This window comes from Anastrepha ludens, chromosome 4 (genome assembly GCF_028408465.1).
Source record: "Anastrepha ludens isolate Willacy chromosome 4, idAnaLude1.1, whole genome shotgun sequence".
In the NCBI taxonomy this organism is placed as follows: domain Eukaryota; kingdom Metazoa; phylum Arthropoda; class Insecta; order Diptera; family Tephritidae; genus Anastrepha; species Anastrepha ludens.
This window is the reverse complement of record NC_071500.1, coordinates 12,775,036-12,800,746: the sequence shown is the minus strand read 5'-3', so window position 1 is coordinate 12,800,746 and position 25,711 is coordinate 12,775,036. Positions and strand designations below refer to the sequence as shown.

The following is a 25,711-nucleotide window of genomic DNA, read 5'->3' as shown; positions in this document are numbered from 1 at the left end:
TTGCACACTTTCAGTCAAAACTGGTTCAATACAATTTTTGGAATTTGATGTAAAAGTTCATTTTCGCTCATTGTAAGCTTAAGGTCTTTAAAATCAAATAAAAATAAAAATATAGGTATGTGGAACCTTGCGCTAAAATTGCATTCCTTTTCCAAACTCGGTATGATTTAATCGAGAGATATAAATTATTAAGTATAAAAATACACAAAAAGATGCGAGAATGCTTTTTTAATAAAAAATGTATATATTTTCCAAGTAGGCCAAACATCTAACAGAAGTGTACGCGCCAATTATTTTTATTTTTTTTTATTTTTTTATTTTGCTTTAAAAAAAAAAAACATCTGGATTTTTTAAAAGATTGTTTATTATTCAGATGCTTATGTACATAATTGGCTTTTACACCTTTTGGGGCCGAGCACCGCCTCCTATTTGTGATGCGCGTCTTGATATTGTTCCACAAATGGAGGGACCTACCTGCAGTATTAAGCCGACTCCGAATGGGCAAATGGTTTTTTGTGAGGGTGTAAGCCAATTACATACTTATATATTTAACTCTTTATTTTATTTATTTTATATAACTTCATCCAACAGCAAAACAGTAGATCAATCCAAGACAGTCCGTTTTATGAATTACCCAGATTTACAGTACTGTTATTTGAACAACAACTAATCCACTTTTGTGTGTTTATAAGGTTGAATACTTTCCAATAGTAAAAATATTAAATAACTCTTGCAAAACTAACACTTTTGTCTTGAATATGAATATATTCTGTTCTCACTTTTGTCAGCGTGAATATCCATCACTTTTTCAAATATATAAAAAAATTTGAAACATAAAAAGGTTTGATTTTTCGAAAAGTATGTTTGTCAAAACCTACCTACATTCATGTCCACAGGTGGTCGAAACCTGTAGTCTGCTTGCATTTGTAAGATAAAATCAAGCCGCATATCTGCTTGAAAGAAGCTTGCGCCAATCCAATCAAGTTTGTTTCACGCCACAATGTTACTATTTAGATTCCCATAGCTTTACTCAACACTTGCGGTGCATATTACACACACCACTTCACATTCCTCTCTTATTCGCCACGTTCATTTCGCGTATATTACTTTATGCTATCCGCTAACACGGCTGCCTTAATACTATTACATAATATTCTCATTAGTTGTCTATATATCTCTTCTGAGGTTTCTTTTTTCTTTGTTGGTTTGTTCACTTCTTCTTCAATGTTGTATTGTAAATAAAGTTATTCGCGCATTGGGGCTTCGCTCAGCTTGTTTATGAAAATGAAAAAGAGAAAGAAAATATGAACAGTACGAAGACTGAAACGCGCCAATTCAATTGTTTAGTCACCGACTTGTCAACCAGTTTTTGCAATTTTCCTCGAAAGACTGCATTACCACAACAAAACAAACCAATATCTTCCTATAGTTGGTCTGCAATTGTGAAAAGAAAATTGGCTATTGCTCTATTCGCTTCTCTACTACATTAACTGTGGCACATTCGTTAACTGTATTAATTAACATTAAATAAAAAATCTGAATAGAGTGAAAATCTTAAGATCTTAAATCTTTTAACTGACTACTTAATAAATGTAACAAATATGTGCAATGTATTTGATACAAATGTAAAAAATATGTACAATGTATTTGATACAATCATAAATATTTTCAAATTATTATTTGCAGTGTTCTACTTTTTCCACCTGTGAACAATTTTCGCCGTTTTCTCATACATCAGACATGTGAGCAATTTCGTCAACAGTACGATCTCTTCACTTTTTCAGTGGGGCAAGGTCCATTCCGCCGTACAGTTGTCTGTTTTCGGAATCAATTATTGGATCCGAATAAGTTTACAGATACTGCGGCAGCAGCGAATTTCGAATCGTAAGTAGTACATACCAACATACAAATATGTACATACGAGTATATATCATACTTATACATGAACATACTCGTATATATATTTATGCATGAACTTGGTGATTTTTTTGCAATTTTTATTTGTTTTTTGCTAATTTTTAAACACATTGGTATATTCTATTTATTTTTCCATGGGCTGATGAAGGCGAAAAAAGTCACCGGTGAAATGCTGGCGAAGTGCTGAGCGAAAAGCGGAAGGTGTCGCAAACGGCATAACTGCAACGACTTCTTCGTTAATTGTTAGACATCAAAAAACTACAATTTGTAAAATGGGTGTGGAGAAGAACGGAAGTGAAACTCGCTGTAAGTTTAGATTTTTTTAATACACAAGTGGATACGTACATTTTAAAATTATTGTCATATTAATTTTTGCTTAAAACTTAAAAAAAATAAATTTTGATAAATGTTTTGAGTATTCGTGTTGGATGAAACGATTCGCTACTCACTCATAGATATTTTGTAAAATTAAACCTCTAATACAATTGCGTTTTTTTTTTATATATTTAGCGTTTATTTTAGTACGATATTTACTTAAAAAAGTCGAGGAACTATTTTTATTTATTTTCTTTATTTATTTAGTACACATACAACTATAAAATTGACATTAAAACTAGATTCCATATCTTAAACTTAATATAACAATTGAACCTTAAATTATTAAATTGGAATAGTTGCTCAAAAAGTTCCCAGTATACATTCAGAAAATTCAAAATACAAGTTTAAAGCGATATTATTACCTTCAAAATACTCCCCATCAACTGTAACGCACAGATATTCGAGCGTTTAATACAACTCTCGAACATTTCTGGAACTCTATTTTCGGTATAGCCCTCAGAGTCGTTTTCGATTTTTTCCTTTACTTCCTTTCGACTGTTAAATGCGTTCTCTATAGTGCTTTTTTGAACAGAAAAAAATCGCAGGGAGCTATATAAGGTGAATTCGATGGCTGTTGGGTGGTATTCGTTTCGCTCTTGGCCAAGAATTCACGGATGATGATGGCTCTGTGCGACGGTGCGTTATCATGGTCCAAAATTTACGAGTTATTTTCCCATTAATCCTTTTTTTTGGCGAATCGCTTCACGTAATCGTCTCATAACGTCCAAATAATAGTGCCTATTAACTGTTAACCGTAGCAATCTATAAAAACCGTTAGCATCGCTTTCTTATTTCACTGAAAACGACGTGCTTTTTTCCGGTCTATGAGACATCAGCACCAAAAATAGAGCTTTGAGGAACACCTTTACATATACATAGGTTATGATGCCGACAAATTAAATTAAATAAGTTTTTTGTTAGTATTGAGTTTAATATCGTCCGAAACTTTTAAGAGTACCGTAGGGCAGCTCCTATTGGATCTAAACGTCGATTGCAACGGGTTCACCAAGGAGTTGTTACGCCAAAGTGATAAAGCCAAACTGCGACTTTAGTCGCACCATAGTAACATAGTTCTTATTTAGCCCTTCATAATATTTCGTTTCACATATTCGATCGGGTCTACAACCTCCCTAAAAATATTATAAATTAGAGCTCGTCCTGGTGTTGAGCCTTGCTCATTTTCTTACCAAATTGAAGCATCAGCTGCAATTTCAGTGCATAATTTCTCCATATCACATTCATTTTCTGAACTCGAAACTTTCTCTTGTTTTCTTCGTACATTCAAAATATTCTCGACTTCACTTTAATTGAGGACGACTCACATTCGTCCGTAGTGTATTGTTCTATGTTATTCATTTTACTTTAAGATAGCTTCTCTTCACTAAATAAATTCCAATGATTTAAAATATCTTGATGTTTCCACATTTTTGGGATAAGAATTATTAGTAAAATGTTAATAAGAATTCTTGATTCGCAAAATAGCACTACAACTTGAAATTGGAGTAGAGTGAAATTTGCTATTCATCTCCGTCAGTCTACAACAAATATAACAATGCAGAAAAATATATCACGCGATATCAAAAATGTCCAACACAGCCGTTTTGTATCACAAGAAATACAAATCAAGATACAGAATCTTAGCATGAGTCACATGGCCCCTTGCGGTAGTTAAGGCAGATTACATATATTTCTAGGTTAAAAAATTAATAAGAGGGGAGTAGTCACAAAAAATTTAAAATGGGTCATTGAACCCGTGATGGTAGATTAGTATTAAATCACCATCCTGTACGATCCACTTTATTAGCTTATTTGCTACATTGGTTGCACCGGTATATACCCAGGGACGAGGTCTTCGGTAACACCTGCGTCGTCTTCGCCATCGGAAGTAATACTGTTGTTAGGGGTAGTTAGAGGTTAGGGGTAGTTAGAGGCCCGAAAAAATGATGATTTTCAATAATTTTGTTTGCTAGTCAATTGCTTTATTTTACAAAAATAAAAATATAGCATTAATACATCATGTTTCGACTTGACTTTAGCAAAATTTAACAGAAAAAAATTAATAATTGTAAAAATTATAGCTGTTTGTGTGGAGCCCGTTTCTCCAGAAGTTCCTTGCGGTAATCATCGCAAGTCCTTGGAGATTCATTTAAAATCAATCGGACAAGAGAAATCAGTTTTATTAACACGTTCACGCCGGCGCTGTTATTCATGGTCTTCGCCCACAGACGGCAACGTTTACATCTTTTCGCTCTATCGGGAGCGATTGCAGGTCATAAAACGAAATTTTTTCGTAAGGGTAGTCGTTTATGGCATCTCATCTCATAGGTACCGTCTAATAAAGTACCATTGGTGGTACGCGCTGCCAGATGACGCAATCTTGTGCGGGCCACCGGTGGTACACGCCGCCCCATGAAGCAATCTTGTGCGGGCCACCGGTGGTACGCGCCGCCCCATGAAGCAGACTTGTGCGGGCCACCGGTGGTACGCGCCGGCGTGAACGTGTTAATAGATAATCTTGTGCCTGATCGAAGCTTTTTTTCCCAAAATTAACAATACGGCGGCCTCAGGAAATATTTTTCAAAAAAATAGGCACGAGTATTTTATGTTTTTCGAAAGCAGTATACATTTTATTGAAATCTACCAAAGGGTTTTTAAGTTACAGTGATCACCAGTTCAAAAAACATAGTTTTGAGAAAAACGCATTTAAAGTTTTGCTATCGATTCCGGAGCGCCCTTTGTTAATTGTTGAATAACTCAAAAAGTATTTGTCGGACTCACTTCAAATTTTTATATACTTTAAGAAAATGCAAAAAAAATCCATTTTTTTTTTAATTCTGACTACCTCTAACCCCTTAAGTCAAATCTCAAGATTTTATATTAGAAAGTTAGATGCGAGGAAAAATTGCTGTAGTTTTCTGGACAATACAGATTTTCGAACTTAAGAATTTTGACCGTCCGCTGTATAACTTTTTTGTACTTCTGTTAAAAAAATATTCGCAATTCTTCATAAAACGAAAAAAGGTCGATTATACAATGATTTTATCCAACTATTCATCAGATATATCGATCCCATTTCAAAGCTTATTGAACAGGAAATATTCTGAATATGCATGTATTTTGTTGTTGCTTTTGGGACTATATTTACAAAAACAATGACAAGTTAGGGCACGTTATGGAAGACACTAACGATGTGGCTAGACTTAGGAAACTGTTATCCAAGAATCCGTCTATGCCAAGAACAATACGAAAAATTAACGGGGAGTGGGCTGACAGCTGTGAGGACTCTCTAGAAGACCTAGTCAGCACATATTTTCCAGGGTGTGCGGACACTGCAGATCTCGAACCTAGAGGAGATATTGTGCACGAAATCCCGACGAACGTAATTACAACCAACAAGATAGAATGGGCTATACAAAGTTTCGACCCATATAAATCGCCAGGACTGGATGGAATCTTCCCAGCCATGCTCCAAAAGGTAAGCCATCGCATTGCCGCGACTAAGATGCCTGGGAGCCCTACTGTTTGAAGGTCTGGAAGAGGTCTCAAAAGCGGAGCTCCCAGCCCTACTTAGATTCGCTAAAAGCGCTGACATCCTACATGATGTCTACTTTAGGTATTCATAGAGGTCGGTCTCCATCTAGTATCGCTAGGGACCAAAGGGTCTATGCGTGGCTTATTGCCAACCAGGCTAACCTAACCTAACATAGAGCACGTTTTGATAAAATATGAATAAAGTGAATATGTGATTTAGATAACAAGTTGATACCTAATAAATTTAATTGAAAAGTCAGTATCTAATTATTTAATATGCTTTGCTGCCATTTAAAAATCTTATTTACATATTTGTGTTTGAAGTAGAAGAAAGTATAAAAATTCTAAAATGCTCATTAAAAAACAATACACACGGTCATCGGATCAACATACTCAAATCAAAAAAACATACGAGTACATGTGTATTTGTATGTGCGTTTGTGAAACCACAAAATGTGGTTATATGTACATATGTATGTACTATCGCTGCGGTCACTGGATGTGCGCCTTCATATGTATTTTGCCAAGTAAGCATCAATCCAAAAATATAACAAAAGCCGGTTGCACATACATAAAATATTCATACATACAAACAAATATAAACGTATTTACTTATATACTATATGTCTAACTCACATGTTGAGCAGAGCGCTCTCAGGCAACCTATGATGAACTCCAATGTTGAAGCGTTTTTAATTTGTTTGCGCTACATAGTCAAATTCAAGGTCGCCATCTAAATACTCGTGCCTGTGTACATATGTATGCATGCCCATTGTAGATTGTTTTGGACTTTTCGTTTATTTTCTCTTGTCCCTTCATTTCTTACTTCATTCGCTTATTTATTAACTCCCTTTTAACGCTATTGTACACTGCGTTTCGGCCAAAATTTGTACGTGATGTCGCGTTTACGTTTCAGGGTCGAACAACCAGTTAATTAAGCCAAGCTATGTGGTGCACCCCCCTCTAAACGCTTTGTAATCTCAGTTTAGTTAGTTTAAAATTTTCAATGTTTTGGTTTATATTTTGCTTTATTATTTTCTTTTGCAATTGGTATGCGTGTGTATCTTATCGGTGGTGCTGTTATTGCGCACACACCTTTGCATATTTCTATTGCAATAATAAAATAATAACAATAAAAAGAAACGAAAATAAATAAGTAAGAAGTGCTGAATTCGGTCCGTACCGAACTTTATATATCAGTGCATTTATTCACTGTGCTGAAGTACTTTTACTAAAATTTAATTGGGTTTGGCTGTAAATTTTTTAATTCAAACAATTCTTATACAATGAGAGTTATAGCATGATACGGACGGACGGACGGAAATTTAGTCCAGTTACATTAGTAATAATAAAATAAAATGTGTACTAAAATGTGAGAAATTTTCATGTAATACTTTGATGAATTGAAGTAACGTATGAACTTTAATATTGTAAGGGAGAATGGAGAGTTGTGAGACGGGTTTTGTTTTTGGACCCGTATTACTCAACATCTTAATATTCTGCATATGTCAACGATGGAATCTTTAGTCAATGAATACTGGAAGCTATTGGTATGACCTATTTAACAAAACTACAATTTTCCTTAAAATTAAAATTGTATATAATCATATAAAATATAATACAAAATACAAAAATGTGGGGAGTTGTGAGACACCATGGTTTAAGTCAATAAAAATGACTTATTTTAGTTGTTAGTTCTTTATTAAGATGAAAAATAAAAAAGAAAAGACAATTGTTATAAAAAAGTGTATAAAAAATGTAATGCCATCAATCTGATGATTCGCAGTGAGAACATGCATAATAACCAGTTCGTAAATTGGCGCACTTTAGGTGCACAGCTCGATCGCGTACATTGCAATGAATGGAATTGTTTCTGCTTAACTTTTTCGGCATTGCACCTTTGCAGATGATATATATACAAACAGTGCATGAATATTGCGAGGTACTTATGAAAGATGCGTTAAAACGTCGAAAAAAACGGTGTCTCACAACTCCCCATATTTGTTGTCTTACAACTCCCCAAATCGTTTTTTTTTATAAATGGCCGCGTAGTCATAAACACATCGAACGTTCATGCCCAAGTGAATGTGTAAATTCAAAGCTAATAGGACAATTAATAATTTGTATATATTAACATTTGCAGTTTGCTTCAACAACTGATCGAATGTATCGCAAAACAAATGATGAAAAAAACTTACCGAGAAATTCTAAAACACAGTAACTGGAGAGATGCGTCGAATGCGTGTAAATATGACCAATGCTAGCTGAAAAGTGAGATCGCATCGAGAACACTTGTTGACACTTAAAATCGAATGTAAACAAATGAATAATGCCGAACGGTAACAATGTCTCACAACTCCCTATGTCTCACAACTCCCCATTCTCCCCTACATATAAATTAATTCACGGGTCGAGTGCTTTCCTATTACTAAATATTATATAAATCATATTATGGTAAATAATAATAGTAACAATCGCACACTGTGCTCACCACAAGGCCATTGCAAGAGAGTAAGAGTAAGTGCCCTCTCTTCAGCTGCTAAAATGAAATGACAAAAGCAAAGCAAGAAAACGAGCAACAAAATTTTGTTATTTGGGTCAACACTTTTAATTTGTATTCAACAATTATTTCCACATTATTACATTGAATACATATATAAATGTGCATGTGCGAATAAAGTAAATCGTTTAATAAGTTTTGCGATATTAGCAATAAATATGTTTAAAAACTTCGATAATTACGAAATAACTAAAATTTTCAAGTACACACATGTCTACACCGTTATGTTTATACACATACATACATATACATAAGTACATAACCCAATAAAAAAGTTTAGCTCTTGGCAGCGCATGAATTTCATTTCAAAAGAACAGCTCGTGTTTGCAGTTCAGTAAGCTAGCCCTGTCTAGTGAACCGTTTATCATCCCCCCTCTATATCGTCACAGGAGCAATTAAAAAAAAATAAATAATTGGCGCGTACACTTCTGTTAGGTGTTTGGCCTAGCTCCTCCTCCTATTTGTGGTGTGCGTCTTGATGTTGATCCACAAATGGAGGGACCTACAGTTTCAAGTCGACTCCGAACGGCAGATATTTTTATGAGGAGCTTTTTCATGGCAGAAATACACTCGGAGGTTTGCCATTGCCTGCCGAGGGGCGACCGTTATTAGAAAAATGTTTTTATTAAGGAGCAGGAGCAATTACATGCACCAATCTTGCTCCAAATACTTCTTCGCAGGGTATGGTATTGAATCCAAAGCTGACCCAGAGGTATTCTATTGTTGCGTTTGCCATAAACGGCCTCATCCGACCTCCACCTCGGTGATGTGCAATGAGTGCAACGGATGGAGCCACCTTAAGACCTTTCAGGCCTGCTGGGAACGAACCAGCAGCTTTTGGTCCCCCGCCGATTCTGTTCCGTGTGTCAGACCAGAATACTGGGGAATCTGGCATCAGTCAAATGCAATTTTTGCAATGGCTGGTGTCACTTTCGGAGATGCTCTGTTCTGCGCACCACCCGTGGGTGGACAACTGACTACGTTGCCCCCTGCGGCGCCCTGAACCCGCAACCGCCCCCGTGGCGCGGCTGCCAACCACTATCAGGCCGCAACAACAACAGAGGAACGCATAGCAGGCCCAACGTATATAACCACACGCGTCCCTCACACCCCGAGTTACAACAGTCCTACCCAGAAGCTTCAAGCTTCTGCAATTTAACTGTAACGGACTAACGAGCTAGATAGATAAGATAGTCGACTTTATGAGCCGACACGCGTTCATAGTCCACCACACAGTGCAGTATCATCTGATCGACGAAGGCATCGACCGCAGGGATAGCACCTTAGAATGTCAAGGTATAGCTGTCTGGCCAGGTGATGCCGAGCTCGAAATTTTTAATATTTACATACGCCCTGTCAGCTGCTCCCCGGCTGGATACCACCCTGATATATGTGCGCTCATCAGAGGTGAAAACCGATTGGTTGTAAGTGACTTCAATGCGCATCACGATCTTTGGCATTCAAGTCTGCCAAACGATCGTAGGGGACATCAATTGGCGGAGCAGATAGACGATTCGACATCCAGCACTGTGAACGACGACGTCCCCACCGGGTGATATACTGCTCACTATACAGGGCTAGTTTACTGGGGCGGCAGTCCTTGGTCGGGAAAACCCCGAGTCATTCCGGTACCGTTGAACCGCCTGCTATGGGAATGGCACAACTACGTTTTGGATACTGTAGCAGGTTAAACTCCTACTTATCCAGAATAGCAAATATATGTCGGGAATGTGAAGATACCACGCACGACACTAACCACCTTTTCACATGCCCTCTAAAGCCTACTCATCTAACACCCCTCTTCCTCTGGACCCAACCCGTCGAATCAGCATGTTTCCTGGGCCTACCTTTAGATGAGCCAGACGACCGGTGATATACCCCACACTGACGAGGCTTCTATTACTGTCAAAATAACAACAACAACAACGTCCCCACCGGGGTAGTGGGCAATTGCAGAAGCTCGCCTGTTATAACAGTAGCTAGTGCTGGTCGGATAAATAGCATAACCTGGTGACCTATGCTATCGCTTGCATCACCTTCACAACGAGGCACAGATGCTCTCGGTAAAGAAGCACAATAAACTACTCAGTAAATAGTTCCTGCTTGGGTGCTACCGCAGGTTAAACCAGAGCTGCCTTCCAGGCACGTAGACATCTCCTCAATTACGCCGACGAGATCCAGGACAAAATGAACAGACATCTACTGGATCAGACAGTGTTTAGATAGATAATAAACGACATTCATCGGGAGACCATTACCACCTTCTTAAGCTGCCGAATGCCGTAATCGGAGTCCAAACACCACATACAGCAGATGAAAAGCTCCAGCTTCCCCGTGAGACCCGCGTAACACTGGCAAAATTACGTTCTGGATATTGTTGCAGGTTAAACTCTTACTTATCTAGAACTGACCCCGACATACTAAACATATGTCCTGCATGTGAAGGCACTCCGCACGACACTAACCACATTTTCACTCATCCCACTCATCTAACACTCCTCTCCCTCTGGAACCAACCTTTCGAAACAGCATATTTCCAGGGTCTATCTTTTTAGATGAGTTAGACGAAGAGGACCGGTGATATACACTACACTGACAGGGCGGTATTGCTGCTACAACAACAACAACAAGAACGAACGCTGCCCTTCCAAATTTTAGTCACGTTCCCACCCATTCGGCTCACGCGGCCGTCTTATTTTATTTATTAAATTAAATTTATTTAAAAATAGTCTTAAGGCAATTCTTTGCTAGAATTATGTCAAGCTCTTAAGCCGACGACAGTCGGATTACCCGGATACTGGGTAAAAAACACACAGCTAAGTCCGCCTAAAAACATGTTTCTAATAGCGGTCGCTCCTCGGCAGGCAATGTCAAACCTACGAGTGTATTTCTGCCATGAAAAAGCTCCTCATAAAAATATCTGCCGTTCGGAGTCGGCTTAAAACTGTAGGTCCCTCCATTTGTGGAACAACATCAAGACGTACACCACAAATAGGAGGAGGAGCTCGGCCAAACACCCAAAAATGGTGTATGCGCCAATTATATATAATATATATATAGGTCCGCTAATTTGAAATGTGAAAATAACACGGGATCAGATTAGTAGGAGCATCCCTCATACATGTACGGGTAATGCGGTTGGAACGACCCCATGAGGTAGGGATATACCCTGAAGATAGAGATTCCCTAAATATCTTAACTAACCATATATTATATTAATCGTTCCTATTGACTGCTGTAACATCATTGGTATAATAAAGTCCGATCATCCTGAGTTCTGCGGTTGAGAGAAGTTTACCGCCCAGGTTGCCTTAGTCTCACAGATAGATTCCCTTGCAAGTTCGTCTATCTGAATTCCAGAAGGGCTAGAATTTTTCATATTGTTCCTCCATTCTTGGCATCCAGGGAAGCGTGTTTGTATGAAATATTCAAGTGTTTCCTGCCCTGTTTCTGTGAAGCTGTCATCCGGTTTTTGAGCCAGAGTTCCTTGGAGAGCCATTTTCTAAGTCTTGAGAACTCAAATGTGCTGTCCAATTCTTCACGAAAGCTCATCCAGGATTCTTTCTTTGCCTTCTTTATTTATCACTTAAAAGTATTGAAACTATTTCGGTAGCAGTCCCAGTTATCTGTCGTCTTTGACGCCTTTGCTGTATTGTGAAATCTTTTTGTTTCTCTTCCTAGTAGTTCGGGATCCCTGGTCCATCATGAGTTTGGTTAGATTTTTGAGGGTTGCTTACTGGGCTGTTGTAGATGTCAACAAATTAACGTTATTTTCCAAGCTGGAGACGTTAGTTGTTTCCTCCACTTCAGGGGAATCTAAACGATATCTAAAATACGGTATTTAAAAAGGTTTTACATCTAGGGCTCGCGGGTATGTCGTCCCTAATTCATAATTATTCTACGCCCGTCGATGAAGTAAAAGCAATTCAGCCATAACATAGACCCTCTACTCGTTTTACATATAATTGGCGCGTACACCCGTTTTTGGGTGTTTGGCCGAACTCCTCCTCCTATTTGTGGTGTGCGTCTTGATGTTGTGAGATGGAGAGACCTACAGTTTCAAGCCACAGAACGGCAGATATTTTTTTATGAGGAGCTTTTTCATTGGAGAAATACACTCGGAGGTTTGCCATTGCCTGCCGAGGGGCGACCGCTTCTAGAAAAAACTTTTTCTTTATTTTGGTGTTTCACCGAGATGCGAACCGACGTTCTCTCTGTGAATATCGAATGGTAGTCACGCACCAATCCATTCGTCTACGGCGGCCGCATAAATTATACATACATACATTATTTTTAATTGTACATGACGAATTAAACATTTTTCACGATATTGCTTTTTTGACGGTTATAACAGTAAATGGTTATTATTGATAATTACTCCTGTGTTCAAAATAATAGGAGCGCGACGATTTAGCAAGTCTTAACTTTTTTTGTATTTAATTTTTTTTAAGTTTTTATAAAAGTATGTTGCATTCTACAACAAAAACCATGTAACTCAAGGCGCCAAACTTTGTATAGAATTCATAAAAATGTTACAAATTAAAAAAAAATTGCAAAAAAGTTTTCAACTTTTGAATCAGAATCTTTAGAAAACTTCAGATTCGCAGTTTTAATGGCCTACTAAATTTTAGTACAACAAAAAGTCAGTGTGAAGTCGCTCAAAAATCGCGTAGATTTTTGGCAATGTATTTTTGCATATGATGCTGAGAATTTTCTTCCATATAAAGCATATGCTCGGAAGTCTTTTATATGGAGGAAAATACTCAACACCTCAACGGAAAACAGTTATATTCTATTGATTTATGTATATAAGTACATACTTATGTATATGATGAAAGCCATGTTTTCGTTTTATTTTGTTTTAATATACCTATATAGTAACTTATTTATAAGCATTTCCTTTTGTTTTTTCCAGTAAGCAAAACGAACTCAATAGATCTCTATAAACCTCCAGCTTTAAGAAATCATAATCAGAGTGCCGATCAGGTTGATACGACGGCTACTGCAACTTTTGCCAAAATTGGGTCAGTGAATGCAACTGTTACAACAACTGTAGAGGCTTCATGTGCAGCAGCAGCAACAGCAGAAACAGCAGCAGCAACAGCAGAAACAGCAGCAATCACAACAACAGCAGTAACAATTGGCAAAACACCACTATTATCTACCTCAATATCATGCAATAATTCCCCAACACATGCAAATGAGAATAAGAGTTTCGATAATAATGCAGTGACCTCGAGGTGCGTAAGCGACAGTGACTGCGCAGTAACGACAACAACAACAGGTACATCAGCCGCAGTAACGATCAATTCAGCGTCGCCAACAACTGAAGCTGAAGCTATGCCAGATAAGCCAGTGACGAGCGCTGTAGTCAGCAACAGTAGCGGTCAACAAAGGTAAACGAACGTAGGAACAGCTAACAAATAATTACAAACATACCTACATATTTGATTGCCGAAATTCCTAAACGAGTTTGATGTGTAAAATATGCTAATTGGTGCGTGTGTAAAGAGCATATGCAAAAGCAAGGGCAAGGAGGTGTATCCATCACTTCAGCAATTTTAAATTAAAATACTACCAATTTTTATTATCGCTTATATATTTTTATATATATAATAAACGCGGTCAGTGAGTGTACTTGAGCATGGAAATTTGGCTGTGAGTAGTCCGAAGTTTGTTGGTGTAATACCAACTTCTTGGCATTAAGCAAATTTATCGATTGAATTAACTCGGCTATGTCTTATAATGATTACCCAACCTAGTGAATTTTGTGGCAACCATTTCAAGCACGACCTCATATGGCTAGAAATGCGGCAAATTATCAGCACAGACCTCAGACCTCACAGTATTTTTAGGTATAAAACCCCAGATCATAATTCTGTTGGATAGTTTTTTCTGACGCATTAACGCTCCACCTTTATTTTTATACAGCTAAGGGCAAAGAAATATCGCACTTTCCGCAATAACATACAGGTATAATGATGATTACTTTTACTGGATGACCTAGTAAACAGTTATTTTTGCACAAATCTATTCTTTTATGTCAGTATTATCAAAAACTGGATTTTTATCGATCTGCAAGAAAAACAGAAATGAGTTATTTCAAATTGGTAAAATTTGATTTTTAATTACTTAGCTGATTAGTATTTTGTTGGGTATCCATTATTTTTTTTTTAATTTTTTCACTCCTTCTATTAACTTTTCAAAGGAATATAGTTCCATGGTACCTGCACTCCTTGCCATAGTTCATTGGTATTTAAAAACTTTTTTCTTTGCCCAATCTTAACCACAGATTTCCAATGAGGTTAAGGGCGGCACTTTGTGCTGATCAATCGAGAACTGCAATTTATTCTTTGGAAATCCAATTTTTCACCACTCTGGCTGTATGCTTGGCGTCATTATCGTTATCATTACCATAACCAATAAGGTGAAATGGACTCGAAGGAATATGGCTTAATCGTAATTTTGAGAATATTAAGATAAGCAAACTTATCCATATTGCCATTTATTCTCACTATTGGACTAACCTCTTTCCAAGAAAATAATCCTCAAACTTTTAAGTTGCACTCTCCATACTTTACGGGGGATTGAACTCTTGGTTTTTTTAAAAGTCTACTCATCAGGACCACTCACATTAATTTTGATTTCGTCCGTGAAAAGTATTCTTTTCCAGAATTTTACGTTTTTGCTTCTATAAGCATTTGCAAAAGACAGACGTGCCCTGGTATTTTTATCGACCGTAGCTGTTTTTTTCTGCTAACACGCCCATACATTTCGTCTTCGCCCAAGTCTGCTTGACATTTTCAGGCTATATTCCTCATTTATTTCCAGCGTTATCGCTCGAGTGGACTTAAAAGGGTCACGTTTACTTTTCTTACCGATGGCCTTGCCCCGCTGAATTGTAGTGTTTCGAGCAGGCGTCTTTCGAACTTTCTTTCGATGACACATTTCTGTAATTTTTGTTTATTTTGTACCTTTTTCGTAAAGGTCCCAAATAATGTTCTTCCTGCAATGTGAGCAATGAGGTCCTCTTTTCTTAATTGGCGCTTACATCCTTTTTGGCTGTTTGGTCCAGCTCCTCTCCTAGTTGTAGTGTGCGTCTTGATGTTTTCGACAAATGGCGCGAGGGGCGGCCATTATATGCTGGGGGCGACAGGTATTACAAAAAAAAATGCCTTCCATTTGATGTTTCATGCTCGTGGAAAACTACCGAGGGGTAGTCATGCATCAACCCTTTCGGCTACATCGCCCGCGACTTCTTTGCACATGGATATTTTTTACCCTTTCAGCAAAAATGAATAACGGCTTGGATAGTAAACCAAATATTTCTAAAAATAAATACTTTTAATAAAAAAAATATGCAAACCTTCATATATATATACATATATACATATAATTGGCGCGTACACCCTTTTTGGGTGTTTGACCGAGCTCCTCCTCCTATTTGTGGTGTGCGTCTTGATGTTGTGAGATGGATAGACCTACTGTTTCAAGCTGATTCCGAACGGCAGATATTTTTTATGAGACGCTTTTTTATTGCAGAAATAGACTCGGAGGTTTGCCATTGCCTGCCGAGGCTCGACCCCTATTAGAAAAATGTTTTTCTTAATTTTGGTGCTTCGCCCAGATTTGAACCTACGTTCTCTCTGAATACCTAATGGTAGTCATGCACCAACCCATTCGTCTACGGCGGCCGCATAATTGAGAAAAATTTACTTCATTTTAAAAGAAAGTATATAAAGGGGGACCAATTTAGAGGTATCGAACTTTAAATTGAAATAAATAAGAAAATGAAAATTCATATTACTATTATTATTCTTGTGTAGAACCATTCATGACATTTATTTTTTAAAGATAATCCTTTTCAAATGTTGGCCCGCAACTGCGCCGTAATTCGGCCAATTTTAAATGACTCCCTGGAGGACTTCGGTCGGCATCTCGTGAAGAACTTGAGTAATGTTGGCTGCCAATGTTGTTTTATCCACAAAACATTTGGGCTTTACACATCCCCACAAATAAAAGCCCAAAGGTGTGATATCACGCGATCTTGGTGGCCAAGCCACTGGACCCAGACAAGAGATAAATTGCTCACCGAAACGACGACGCAGTAAATCCATTGTTTCACGGGCGAGCTATATGACAAGCAGCGCCGTCTTGTTGGACCCAAATATTGTGGAGATCACGGGCTTCAATTTGCGGCATCAAAAAGTCGTTTATTATGGCGCGATAGCATTCACCATTCGCTCTTACATTGGCGCCAGCCTCATTTTTGAAAAAATATGGGCCGGTGATCTTTCAAAAACTCGTTTGGAAATAGTATCTCCAATCTGATCACCCTTTAGTATATGTATTATGTTTCGAGAAACATAAAAGAGCATGTTGGCTCTATTTAGTTGCCCAAATCTGTAAATTACAGGCTACATTTTATTTTGAAATATATTTTTTTAAGGTTGAGTCGCCTTAGAGATTAAACTGTAAATATTAAAAAAAAGTATTATATATATAAATTTCTTGTCAATAATTTTGTTATGCATATTTATACAATATGCACCTACTACAGTTTTTTTGCAATATTTAAATATTATTTTTTCAACGTGAATCCACAAGCGTCTACATTGAATGTAACGATACAGGTTTAGCTGTAAGCCACGCTACGGGTAGCAAGAAGTTAGCGCATCACAATCCAACATGTTTAACAAGTTTTATTGCATTTTACGGAATTCTTTTGTGACTTTTTCCCATTTTGTTTTGCTCATCGCTTTCTTAGTGTGTGTATTACATACATACATAGAGTTGCAGTTATGCTTAGGTGTTTCGTTCACCTGTCTTCCGCTCATTCATTCACCTACTTACCCCGAAACATGCGAACGATTAATAATATTACAATTGCCTTTTTTGCTTATGTGCTTATGAACGAGTACATGCATACATTGTTATTAGGTATATGAACTGTATGTTGTAGTTGCTCATTGCTATGCGAGGTTTTTCTTGTTTGATTACAATACTCATTTATGTATTTATCCATACGTTTTACAGGCAATCGTCAGTAGTACGACGTGAACGTCGGCCAGATAGAGCGGTTTATATTCCAAGGGCACGACGCAGTCAAACTACCCCGCCAACGACGCCGGCGGCAACAGCTGTCGAAGTAACAGGAATACAACAACAGCAACACCAGCAAGCAACTGCTACTATCGCACCATCGACTGCTTCGTTAATTCCGACGACGATGCCACCAACGACAGTTTGTAATAATAGCAGCAGCAACGGCGGCGGCAGTAATCAACAGCAATTGGCAATTACTTCAGAGACAAAAGCGTCAGTATACACAGCAGCGTCGACCAAGTTGGACGAAATATCTGACAATAGAAATACTGCTGCTACTGTTGTTTCAGCCGGAAAGAAGATAAAATCAGCTACAGTGAGTAGTCGTGAGCGGAGAGAACGTTCTAAAAAGACAAATGTGAATGTGGTGTCGCATGACGCGAAAATATCAAAATTATCATTCGAGAGAAGTGAAACGAAACAACAACAAAACGGGCATGATTCAATAGTGTTTCCTGATACAAGAGTTAGCAAAGAAACATTGTTAAATCAATCACAACAACAACAAACATATTTGAATACTGATAATTTGCAAAGATCCTCGCTCTTTGAACAACAATCTACTGAGGCAACGCAAATACCAGCGGAAATAATTTTGAACAACGAAATGAATTCGAATTCGGGCAAACGAAATAAGGTGAAACGAAGTAGTTCTGGAAATGCTAGTAAAGTACAGAATATACGCATTGAAGATGTTGCATCGAAAGAAAATGGTACACGGAGTACAACAAAATGTGATATTGAAGCGCAAGAGTTCCAGCGCGCATCGAAGGTAAATTAAAAGTAAAACTACTATAGTTGAAATATTGTGAATGGATCTGTAACCAAACGTTAATATTCGCGTAAACAAAGGCATTTGTAATGCAAAGTGTTAAAATGTATTTACGTATCCATATGTATGTGTGTACAGAGGTGTGCGATGAACACAGATTTTAGTGTATTCTAAATTCTCAACTACAGGATTCTTAGGGAAGTTAAGGGTGCGGCACTCGAAGTGTAACCAATTAAAAAGGCCATAAATTTAGTTTGGAAAATTACTGTTATTCAATTCAAAGTAAAAAATGTGTGAAAATAATACAAAATTAAGAATGAATTTATTTAAGGTCGATATGACCACCTTTAGACTTGACTATGGCCTTCAGATGGTTCAGAAACGAATCGCACGCTGCCCGATTGTGACTTGCAGGTATTTTGGTCCACTCGCGGTCTGGTGAATCTTTCAGTTCAGTCGTCGCTCTCCAAAAAAGGGCCCAAAGAGAATAATCCACCGTCTGGTGAATTTGAGAGCCATTGTGCGGACGTTATGAAGTTCGGAACGTTGTTTTTTTTAGCCATTCTTGATTCACTCGAGCTTTGTGAGACAGTGCCGAGCCCTGTTGAAACGTGCAAGTTCTGCCATCGAAATGTTTGTCTGCCCACAGCTTCAAAGCAACCTCCAGAATACTTTCCCGACAATATTTCGCATTTACCTCTACGCCAGGCTCGATGAAAACGATTAGAGAGCGTCCAGCTGCAGTTAAAACCTCCCATACCATTACCTGTGCCGGGTGCTGCCTCCTGGTGGCCAATCGATGACTTAAATCCCCGTATGAACGGTCGATCAAATACCCGCTATCGTTTTGGGAGTTCACGAATTGCTCAATTTGAAAAATTTTCTCGTCAGAAAACACCATGTTCGGAAGTTGACCGCTTTCGGCCAAGCGAAGCAATTCCTTCGTTCTCTCAAGTCCCGTTTCCACGACAGTCGGTTGTACGTGACCGAAACGCCCCGGATTTATATCCGGCCAAGGACTGTCACTCCAGCAGCATTCACCGTATGTATGGGGAATGTTTATGTTGCTACAACAACAAAAACAACAACAACTCTCTCAAGTCTCACTTATTGCTGCTTTGGTGTGAGATCATGCACCTTTTAGATCTTGTAAGGCTTGCCTTTGATATCATTTTTCCGTATGCGGTGGATGCTACGGTCAGATATTTTCAGTTCTTTCGCCATTTGATTGGATATTCGTCTTTGCTTCACGTGACGTTGCAGTCTTTTGATGACCACCTCCATGACGTTTCGCGATGCTACCAGTATCCATGTAACGAGTAATGGTGCGGTAAACAGAAACTTCATTTACTTTAAGATGCTCGAGCTCACGAACAATCGCTGGTTGTGATTTTCCAGCGAAATATAATGCAATCTCAATTTTACGTTTGAAATCCATTACCGATTTTCTTTTTTCGCATTTACTCTTGGCAAAATGCTTCCGCGCGCTTGTAAATAATACTCTGGAATGTCATTTAGCCAACTACCAGACAGCTGATGGCCGTGTATCAGCTGCGCGAGCGGTCTGAAGTTGGTTACACTTCGAGTCCCAGACCCTGCATATGACAGATGGATTCTTATAAGAATGAAATGTTACGGCAGTATCTTCCTAGCTTTCAATATATTAACGCATAATCAAAGTCGAGTTACAGTCGGCTAAAAATAAGTTAGAGCTTACTTTATTTAAATGTGTACTTTATACTAGTCGAACACGCTCTACAGTTAAATTGACGAAAAGCCGCTACTAAGCCTGTTAAATGAAACGAAATTTCAATTTATGTGTGTTCGCTTAACTTTTGATTTTGATAAAAAAAGAGTGAATAAGTATCTGCTATTTTGAAGAAATTAAGAGGCCTCATTTGAAATGGTGTTTTTTGGGTGTTTCCAAAAACAGGTATGTCGCTGGCGACACGGATTCCGAGACTCACAGGGGTCTGAAAAGGCAAAAAGGTTCTTGTTCAGTATGAATGCCGCTACTGTGTGAACTACGATCTTAAAAAAAATTGGCAAAATGGCGGACGTTGAAAGTTGAAAAACCGTTTTTTGACCCTTTTTTTACTTTAAAGGTCCGAAAAAAATACTAAACATTTTTTTCCGAATGATCGTAGTTCATACGATAACGACATCAATTCTACATAATATAAGATTTATTTCATCAAAATCGGTTCAGTAGAAACGGCTATATCTGTGTCCATTGTCTATGACAATTGACCATTTTTTTTGAAGGCTGACAACTTTTTGAACGAACCTCGTATGGCCAAAAAAACATTTTGAGCTTTTTAATAATGGATGAAAATAATAGTGGAAACAAAAATAAAAAATCGTTTTTTCGTTTCCGTTTTACAAGCCTTTAAAGACTCCCCAAAAATACCATTTCAAATGAGGCGAGCCTTAAGCAGTTCATTCCATGTGCCGTAATATAAAGCTACATAAATAAATAGATTATGGATCCACAACGCTCACTTGCACTAGCTTATGCAAAAATAACAATTTAAGATTGAATGAAAATAAAATCTCATTTATCATCGCTTCATCTGGTCAATATAAAAATTATCCTTCTCAAAATTCGTTTTAAAAGTTATTTTTATTCAAATTCAAAACGATATCCTTTGCAGGAAATAAATCGCAGCAATCGCCGCATCATCAAACAAACATTCGTCTCAGATGTACTTGAAATTCCTGAAAAAATTGAACATGGCACTGAAAATGATAAGGACTCAAGTCCAAGGAGTCCGAATATTATATTGCAGCTTCCCGTTCCGACAATAAGTTCGCGTTCGACGATAGATAGCACTACGGAGGAGGAGGAAGAAGACGATTGGGAAACTTTGTATGATGATAGTGGAGAGTGCTTAGATCCGAAAATTATGCAGGAACTCACTGCTTCGGTGGGAAAAGTGAAAATTGAATTGCCAAAAATGGATTATAGTGTAAGTAAAGCAACGAATTTTCAATTTACTTAATTTGAAATTTGCATGTCTCTGTAATTATTCGCAGGCATATCTTACAAAACAGTCTATACTCAATGATGAAGAGTTCCCACACGTACTGGAAGTATCGAATTTCCCTGTTGAGTTTAAGAATCATGACCTTCTTATGGTTTTCTCACAATACAAAGAATCTGGTTTCGATATCAAATGGGTGGATGATACTCATGCATTGGCTGTGTTCAGTAGCTCACGCATTGGTAAGCAATTTTGCAAAGTATTAATTACTTGTCTTTTTTTAACCTGCCCACTTGTGCACAAGGATAATAACTTTGTTCATGTAACGGTTGTATGAAATAACGGTATAATAAATAAAGGCAGCGAGATCGATATGGGCATTAGAATAGACACTCCCCACGTTTATACGGAAAGTGCAATTTTTAAAATTAATAATATCAGATATTCAATTGTGTGGGATTTTTATTTCATAGAATAATATAACAATGATAAACAACAATTCAAGGACCTTTAAAACTTAACTACAACCAATAGTTTTAATTTTTTTTTTTGTATTTGATTTTTTTATTTTCTTATAAAAGTACCTATAGTGCATTCCGCAACAAAAACTTTAGCTCAAAGCTGCAAACTTTATATTGTACCAAATTTACAAAAATTTAAGAAATTAAAACAAATTATCATCAAAATTTTAAACTTTTTAATTAAAATCACATGTTCGCCAGCGTTTCATATAGAAGAAAATGTTCAACATCATAGACAAAAAAAATTTCTGAAAACATCGCGCTGTTGGGGCGACTTATATCTTACACTAAACTAAAATTGAATGGGCTATAACTCGAATATTCAAAATTTTTCTAAAAAATCTGAGTAAAAAGGTTGCAAGTTTTGATGTTTTTGTTTTGCAAATTTGTTAATTTTTTTTAATTTGTACAGAATTATAAAAAAATTAAATACAATAAAAAGAAATTAAGTAAACAAAACCTAAATTAAAAACAATAAATAAATAAAAAGTTGTAAATAAACAAAAAAAAATTTTAAATACGAAAAATTAAATAAAAAAAATAATTAAAAAAATTAAATTTAAAAAAAATGTAAATATAAAAAAATTTAATAAAAAGAATTAATTAAAAGAATTTAATACACAAAAGTTAAATACAAAATTATGATTAAATGATAAAATTAAATAAAATAAAAAAAAAATAAAAAATAAAAAAAAAAATAAAAAAAAAAATAAAAAAAAAAAATAAAAAAAAAAAATAAAAAACATAAAATTAAAAAAAAGTAAAAATAAATTAAATAAAAAAACTTAAAATTAAAAAAATAATAATAAATAAAATGGGCTATAACTCGAATATTCAAAATTTTTCTAAAAAATCTGAGTAAAAAGGTTGCAAGTTTTGATGTTTTTGTTTTGCAAATTTGGTAATTTTTTTTAATTTGTACAGAATTATAAAAAAATTAAATACAATAAAAAGAAATTAAGTAAACAAAACCTAAATTAAAAACAATAAATAAATAAAAAGTTGTAAATAAACAAAAAAAAATTTTAAATACGAAAAATTAAATAAAAAAATAATTAAAAAAATTAAATTAAAAAAAAATGTAAATATAAAAAAATTTAATAAAAAGAATTAATTAAAAGAATTTAATACACAAAAGTTAAATACAAAATTATGATTAAATGATAAAATTAAATAAAATAAAAAAAAATAAAAAAAAAATAAAAAATAAATAAAAAAAAATAAAATAAATAAAAGAATAAAAAAAATAAAATAAAAAAAAAAGTAAAAATAAATAAAATAAAAAAACTTAAAATTAAAAAAATAATAAATAAAATGGGCTATAACTCGAATATTCAAAATTTTTCTAAAAAATCTGAGTAAAAAGGTTGCAAGTTTTGATGTTTTTGTTTTGCAAATTTGTTATTTTTTTTTAATTTGTACAGAATTATAAAAAAATTAAATACAATAAAAAGAAAATAAACAAACAAAACCTAAATTAAAAACAATAAATAAATAAAAAGTTGTAAATAAACAAAAACAAAAAAAAATTAAATACGAAAAATTAAATAAAAAAATAATTAATAAAATTAAATTAAAAAAAAAATTTAAATATAAAAAAATTTAATAAAAAGAATTAGTTAAAAGAATTTAATACATAAAAGTTAAATACAAAATTAAATGATAAAATTAAATGATAAAATTAAATCAAATAAAAAAAAAAAAAATAAATAAATAAATAGAATAAAAATAAATAAAATAAAAAAACTTAGAAAAAATAAAAAAATAAAAATAAAAATAAAAAAAAATAAAAATAAAAAAAATAAAAATAAAAGAAATAAAAATAAATAAAAAAATTGCACAAAATAAAAGTAAATAAAAAAATTGAATAAAGAAAAATAAATAAAAAAATTAAATAAAAGTTAAAAAATACATACATAAAAGAAAAAAGTTACATAAAAGTAAAAAAATTGAGGACAAAATAAAAAAAATTAAGAGCAATTTAAAAAAAAAAAAATTGAGAACAAAATTAAAAAAAAAATTGCGAACAAACTTAAAAAAAAATTGAGAATAAAAGTAAAAAAAAATTCAGAACAAAATTAAAACAAAAATTGAGAACAAAATTAAAAAAAAAAAAAAAAAAAATTGAGAACAAAATTAAAAAAAAATTGAGAACAAAAAAAAACATTTTTTTTAATTCAAAAAAAGTTAAAAAAAAAATTTTTTAATTAAAAAAGAAAAAAAATTAAATAAAAGAAATTGAATAAAAATTAAGTTAAATAAAAAATTAAATAACAAAATAAAAAAATAAAAAAAAGTTAAATAATAAATAAAGAGAAATTAAATTAACAAAAAAATAAAAAAAAAAAATATAAAGATAAAAAAATAAAATGAAAATATAAAGAAAAAAAATATATATACATATAAATTAAGTAAAAACAAAGATAAAAAAATGTATACGAAATAAAAAATAAATAAGAAAAGTTAAATAAAAAAAAATATATATAAACTAATTTAAGAAAAGAAAAAAAAAATTTATACGAAATAAAAATAAATAAGAAAAGTTAAATAAAAAAAAATATATAAACAAATTTAAGAAAAGAAAAATAAATACAAAAAAGTTTAAAGTTGGTAATTCGCCGCACTTCTATTATTTCGAGCACAGGTGTATAATATAATGAAAAATTGCTCACATTATATAAAAAATTATGCACCCAAAAAAAATATTTTGAAGGAATGGGTAATTCCATGCTCACTTTTGTGCAATCTGTATCTCCGATAACGACTCAATAAAACTCGCCTAAATTTACTACATGCATAAATATTATTGAGATCGAATAAAAACCACGTCCGCTTTCTCTATGAAAACTAAATTTCCGTTCGTCCATTGCATATGAGTCTGTTTGAGCCGCCCACTTAAATTTAATTTTACTATAATAAAATGTACGCGGGTATATAAAGTTCGGCCCGGATCAAATTTAACACTTTTTTACTTGTTTTGTATACATTTTTTTTATTGTCCTTCGAAAAGCTGCTGAAGTTTTAACAATGGGCCATCCATTCGTAAAGCTGAAACCGTTAGCTGAGGCTACAGCTGAATCTCGCTTAAAGGCTAAGAAATGTGCAGCATCCCTGCAACCATATCGTCAGAGGCCGGAGACTTGCGCAGCACTGGCACGTCGTCTTGTAACCGGCGCTCTAGGCGTTCGACTGAAAACGGCAGCCGCAGAAAGAGAGAATGAAAAACGTGTTTTACGTGAAGCCAAAGGTAAATTTTTTGTTTTATTAATTACAATTTAGTAAAGAGTCCAAATATATGGCTACCAATAATCATTTTATTTTTCACCTCTTGCAGAACGTAAGATGTTAGCAGCTAAGCAACGTGATGAAATCTGGGAAAGCTAAACGTCAATGAATGCGTCATAATTTATGCACCATTTTCCTGCCGGCATTCTAAATATTTATGGGGAAGATACATAAATAATGAAAATCGTTTTAAACATGATTAGCTATAGTTAATATAAATTTTAAAGAAGGTACCAATAACAGATGTAGAAATAAGATACTAGTAGAGAATTATTAATTTAAAATTTTGTAAGGATACAAACACGAACATACAGTCAGTAGTTTGTCATAAACAAACAAGTGCAATATATTTGCTCAACAAATTATTTGATATATTATTTAAATATGAGCAGTTCGTTTACATTCTTTTGTGTGTACACATACATACAAAAATGTGCAATAAATGCCAATGTACTGCAATCCAACAAACAAAATGTATATTTTTACAATATTTTAGCAAAAAATTGTAAGTTATGAAAAGTGAAGAACTTTACAAAATTCACATGGATGTAAGGTATTTTATTGTATGCATTGTATTTTTGAAAAGTTGTTTATTTATAAGAGAATATTTTGCGAATAAAAATTCTGAAAGGCAACAAATATGAAAGTTGCGTAAGAA

The 25,711-nt window shown here is 34.9% G+C and overlaps 1 protein-coding gene across 1 annotated transcript; it reads left to right on the top strand.

The window, feature by feature from the left end:
• The first annotated feature begins 1,593 nt into the window (after positions 1-1,593).
• Positions 1,594-25,711, top strand: LOC128859808 (uncharacterized). The gene is made up of 9 exons (XM_054096899.1): positions 1,594-1,625; positions 1,687-1,884; positions 2,066-2,223; positions 13,302-13,782; positions 17,423-18,263; positions 20,918-21,232; positions 21,300-21,489; positions 24,779-25,015; positions 25,103-25,711. The coding sequence occupies exons 1-9, from the start codon at positions 1,609-1,611 to the stop codon at positions 25,150-25,152; spliced, it is 2,487 nt and encodes an 828-aa protein (XP_053952874.1). The 5' UTR covers positions 1,594-1,608; the 3' UTR covers positions 25,153-25,711.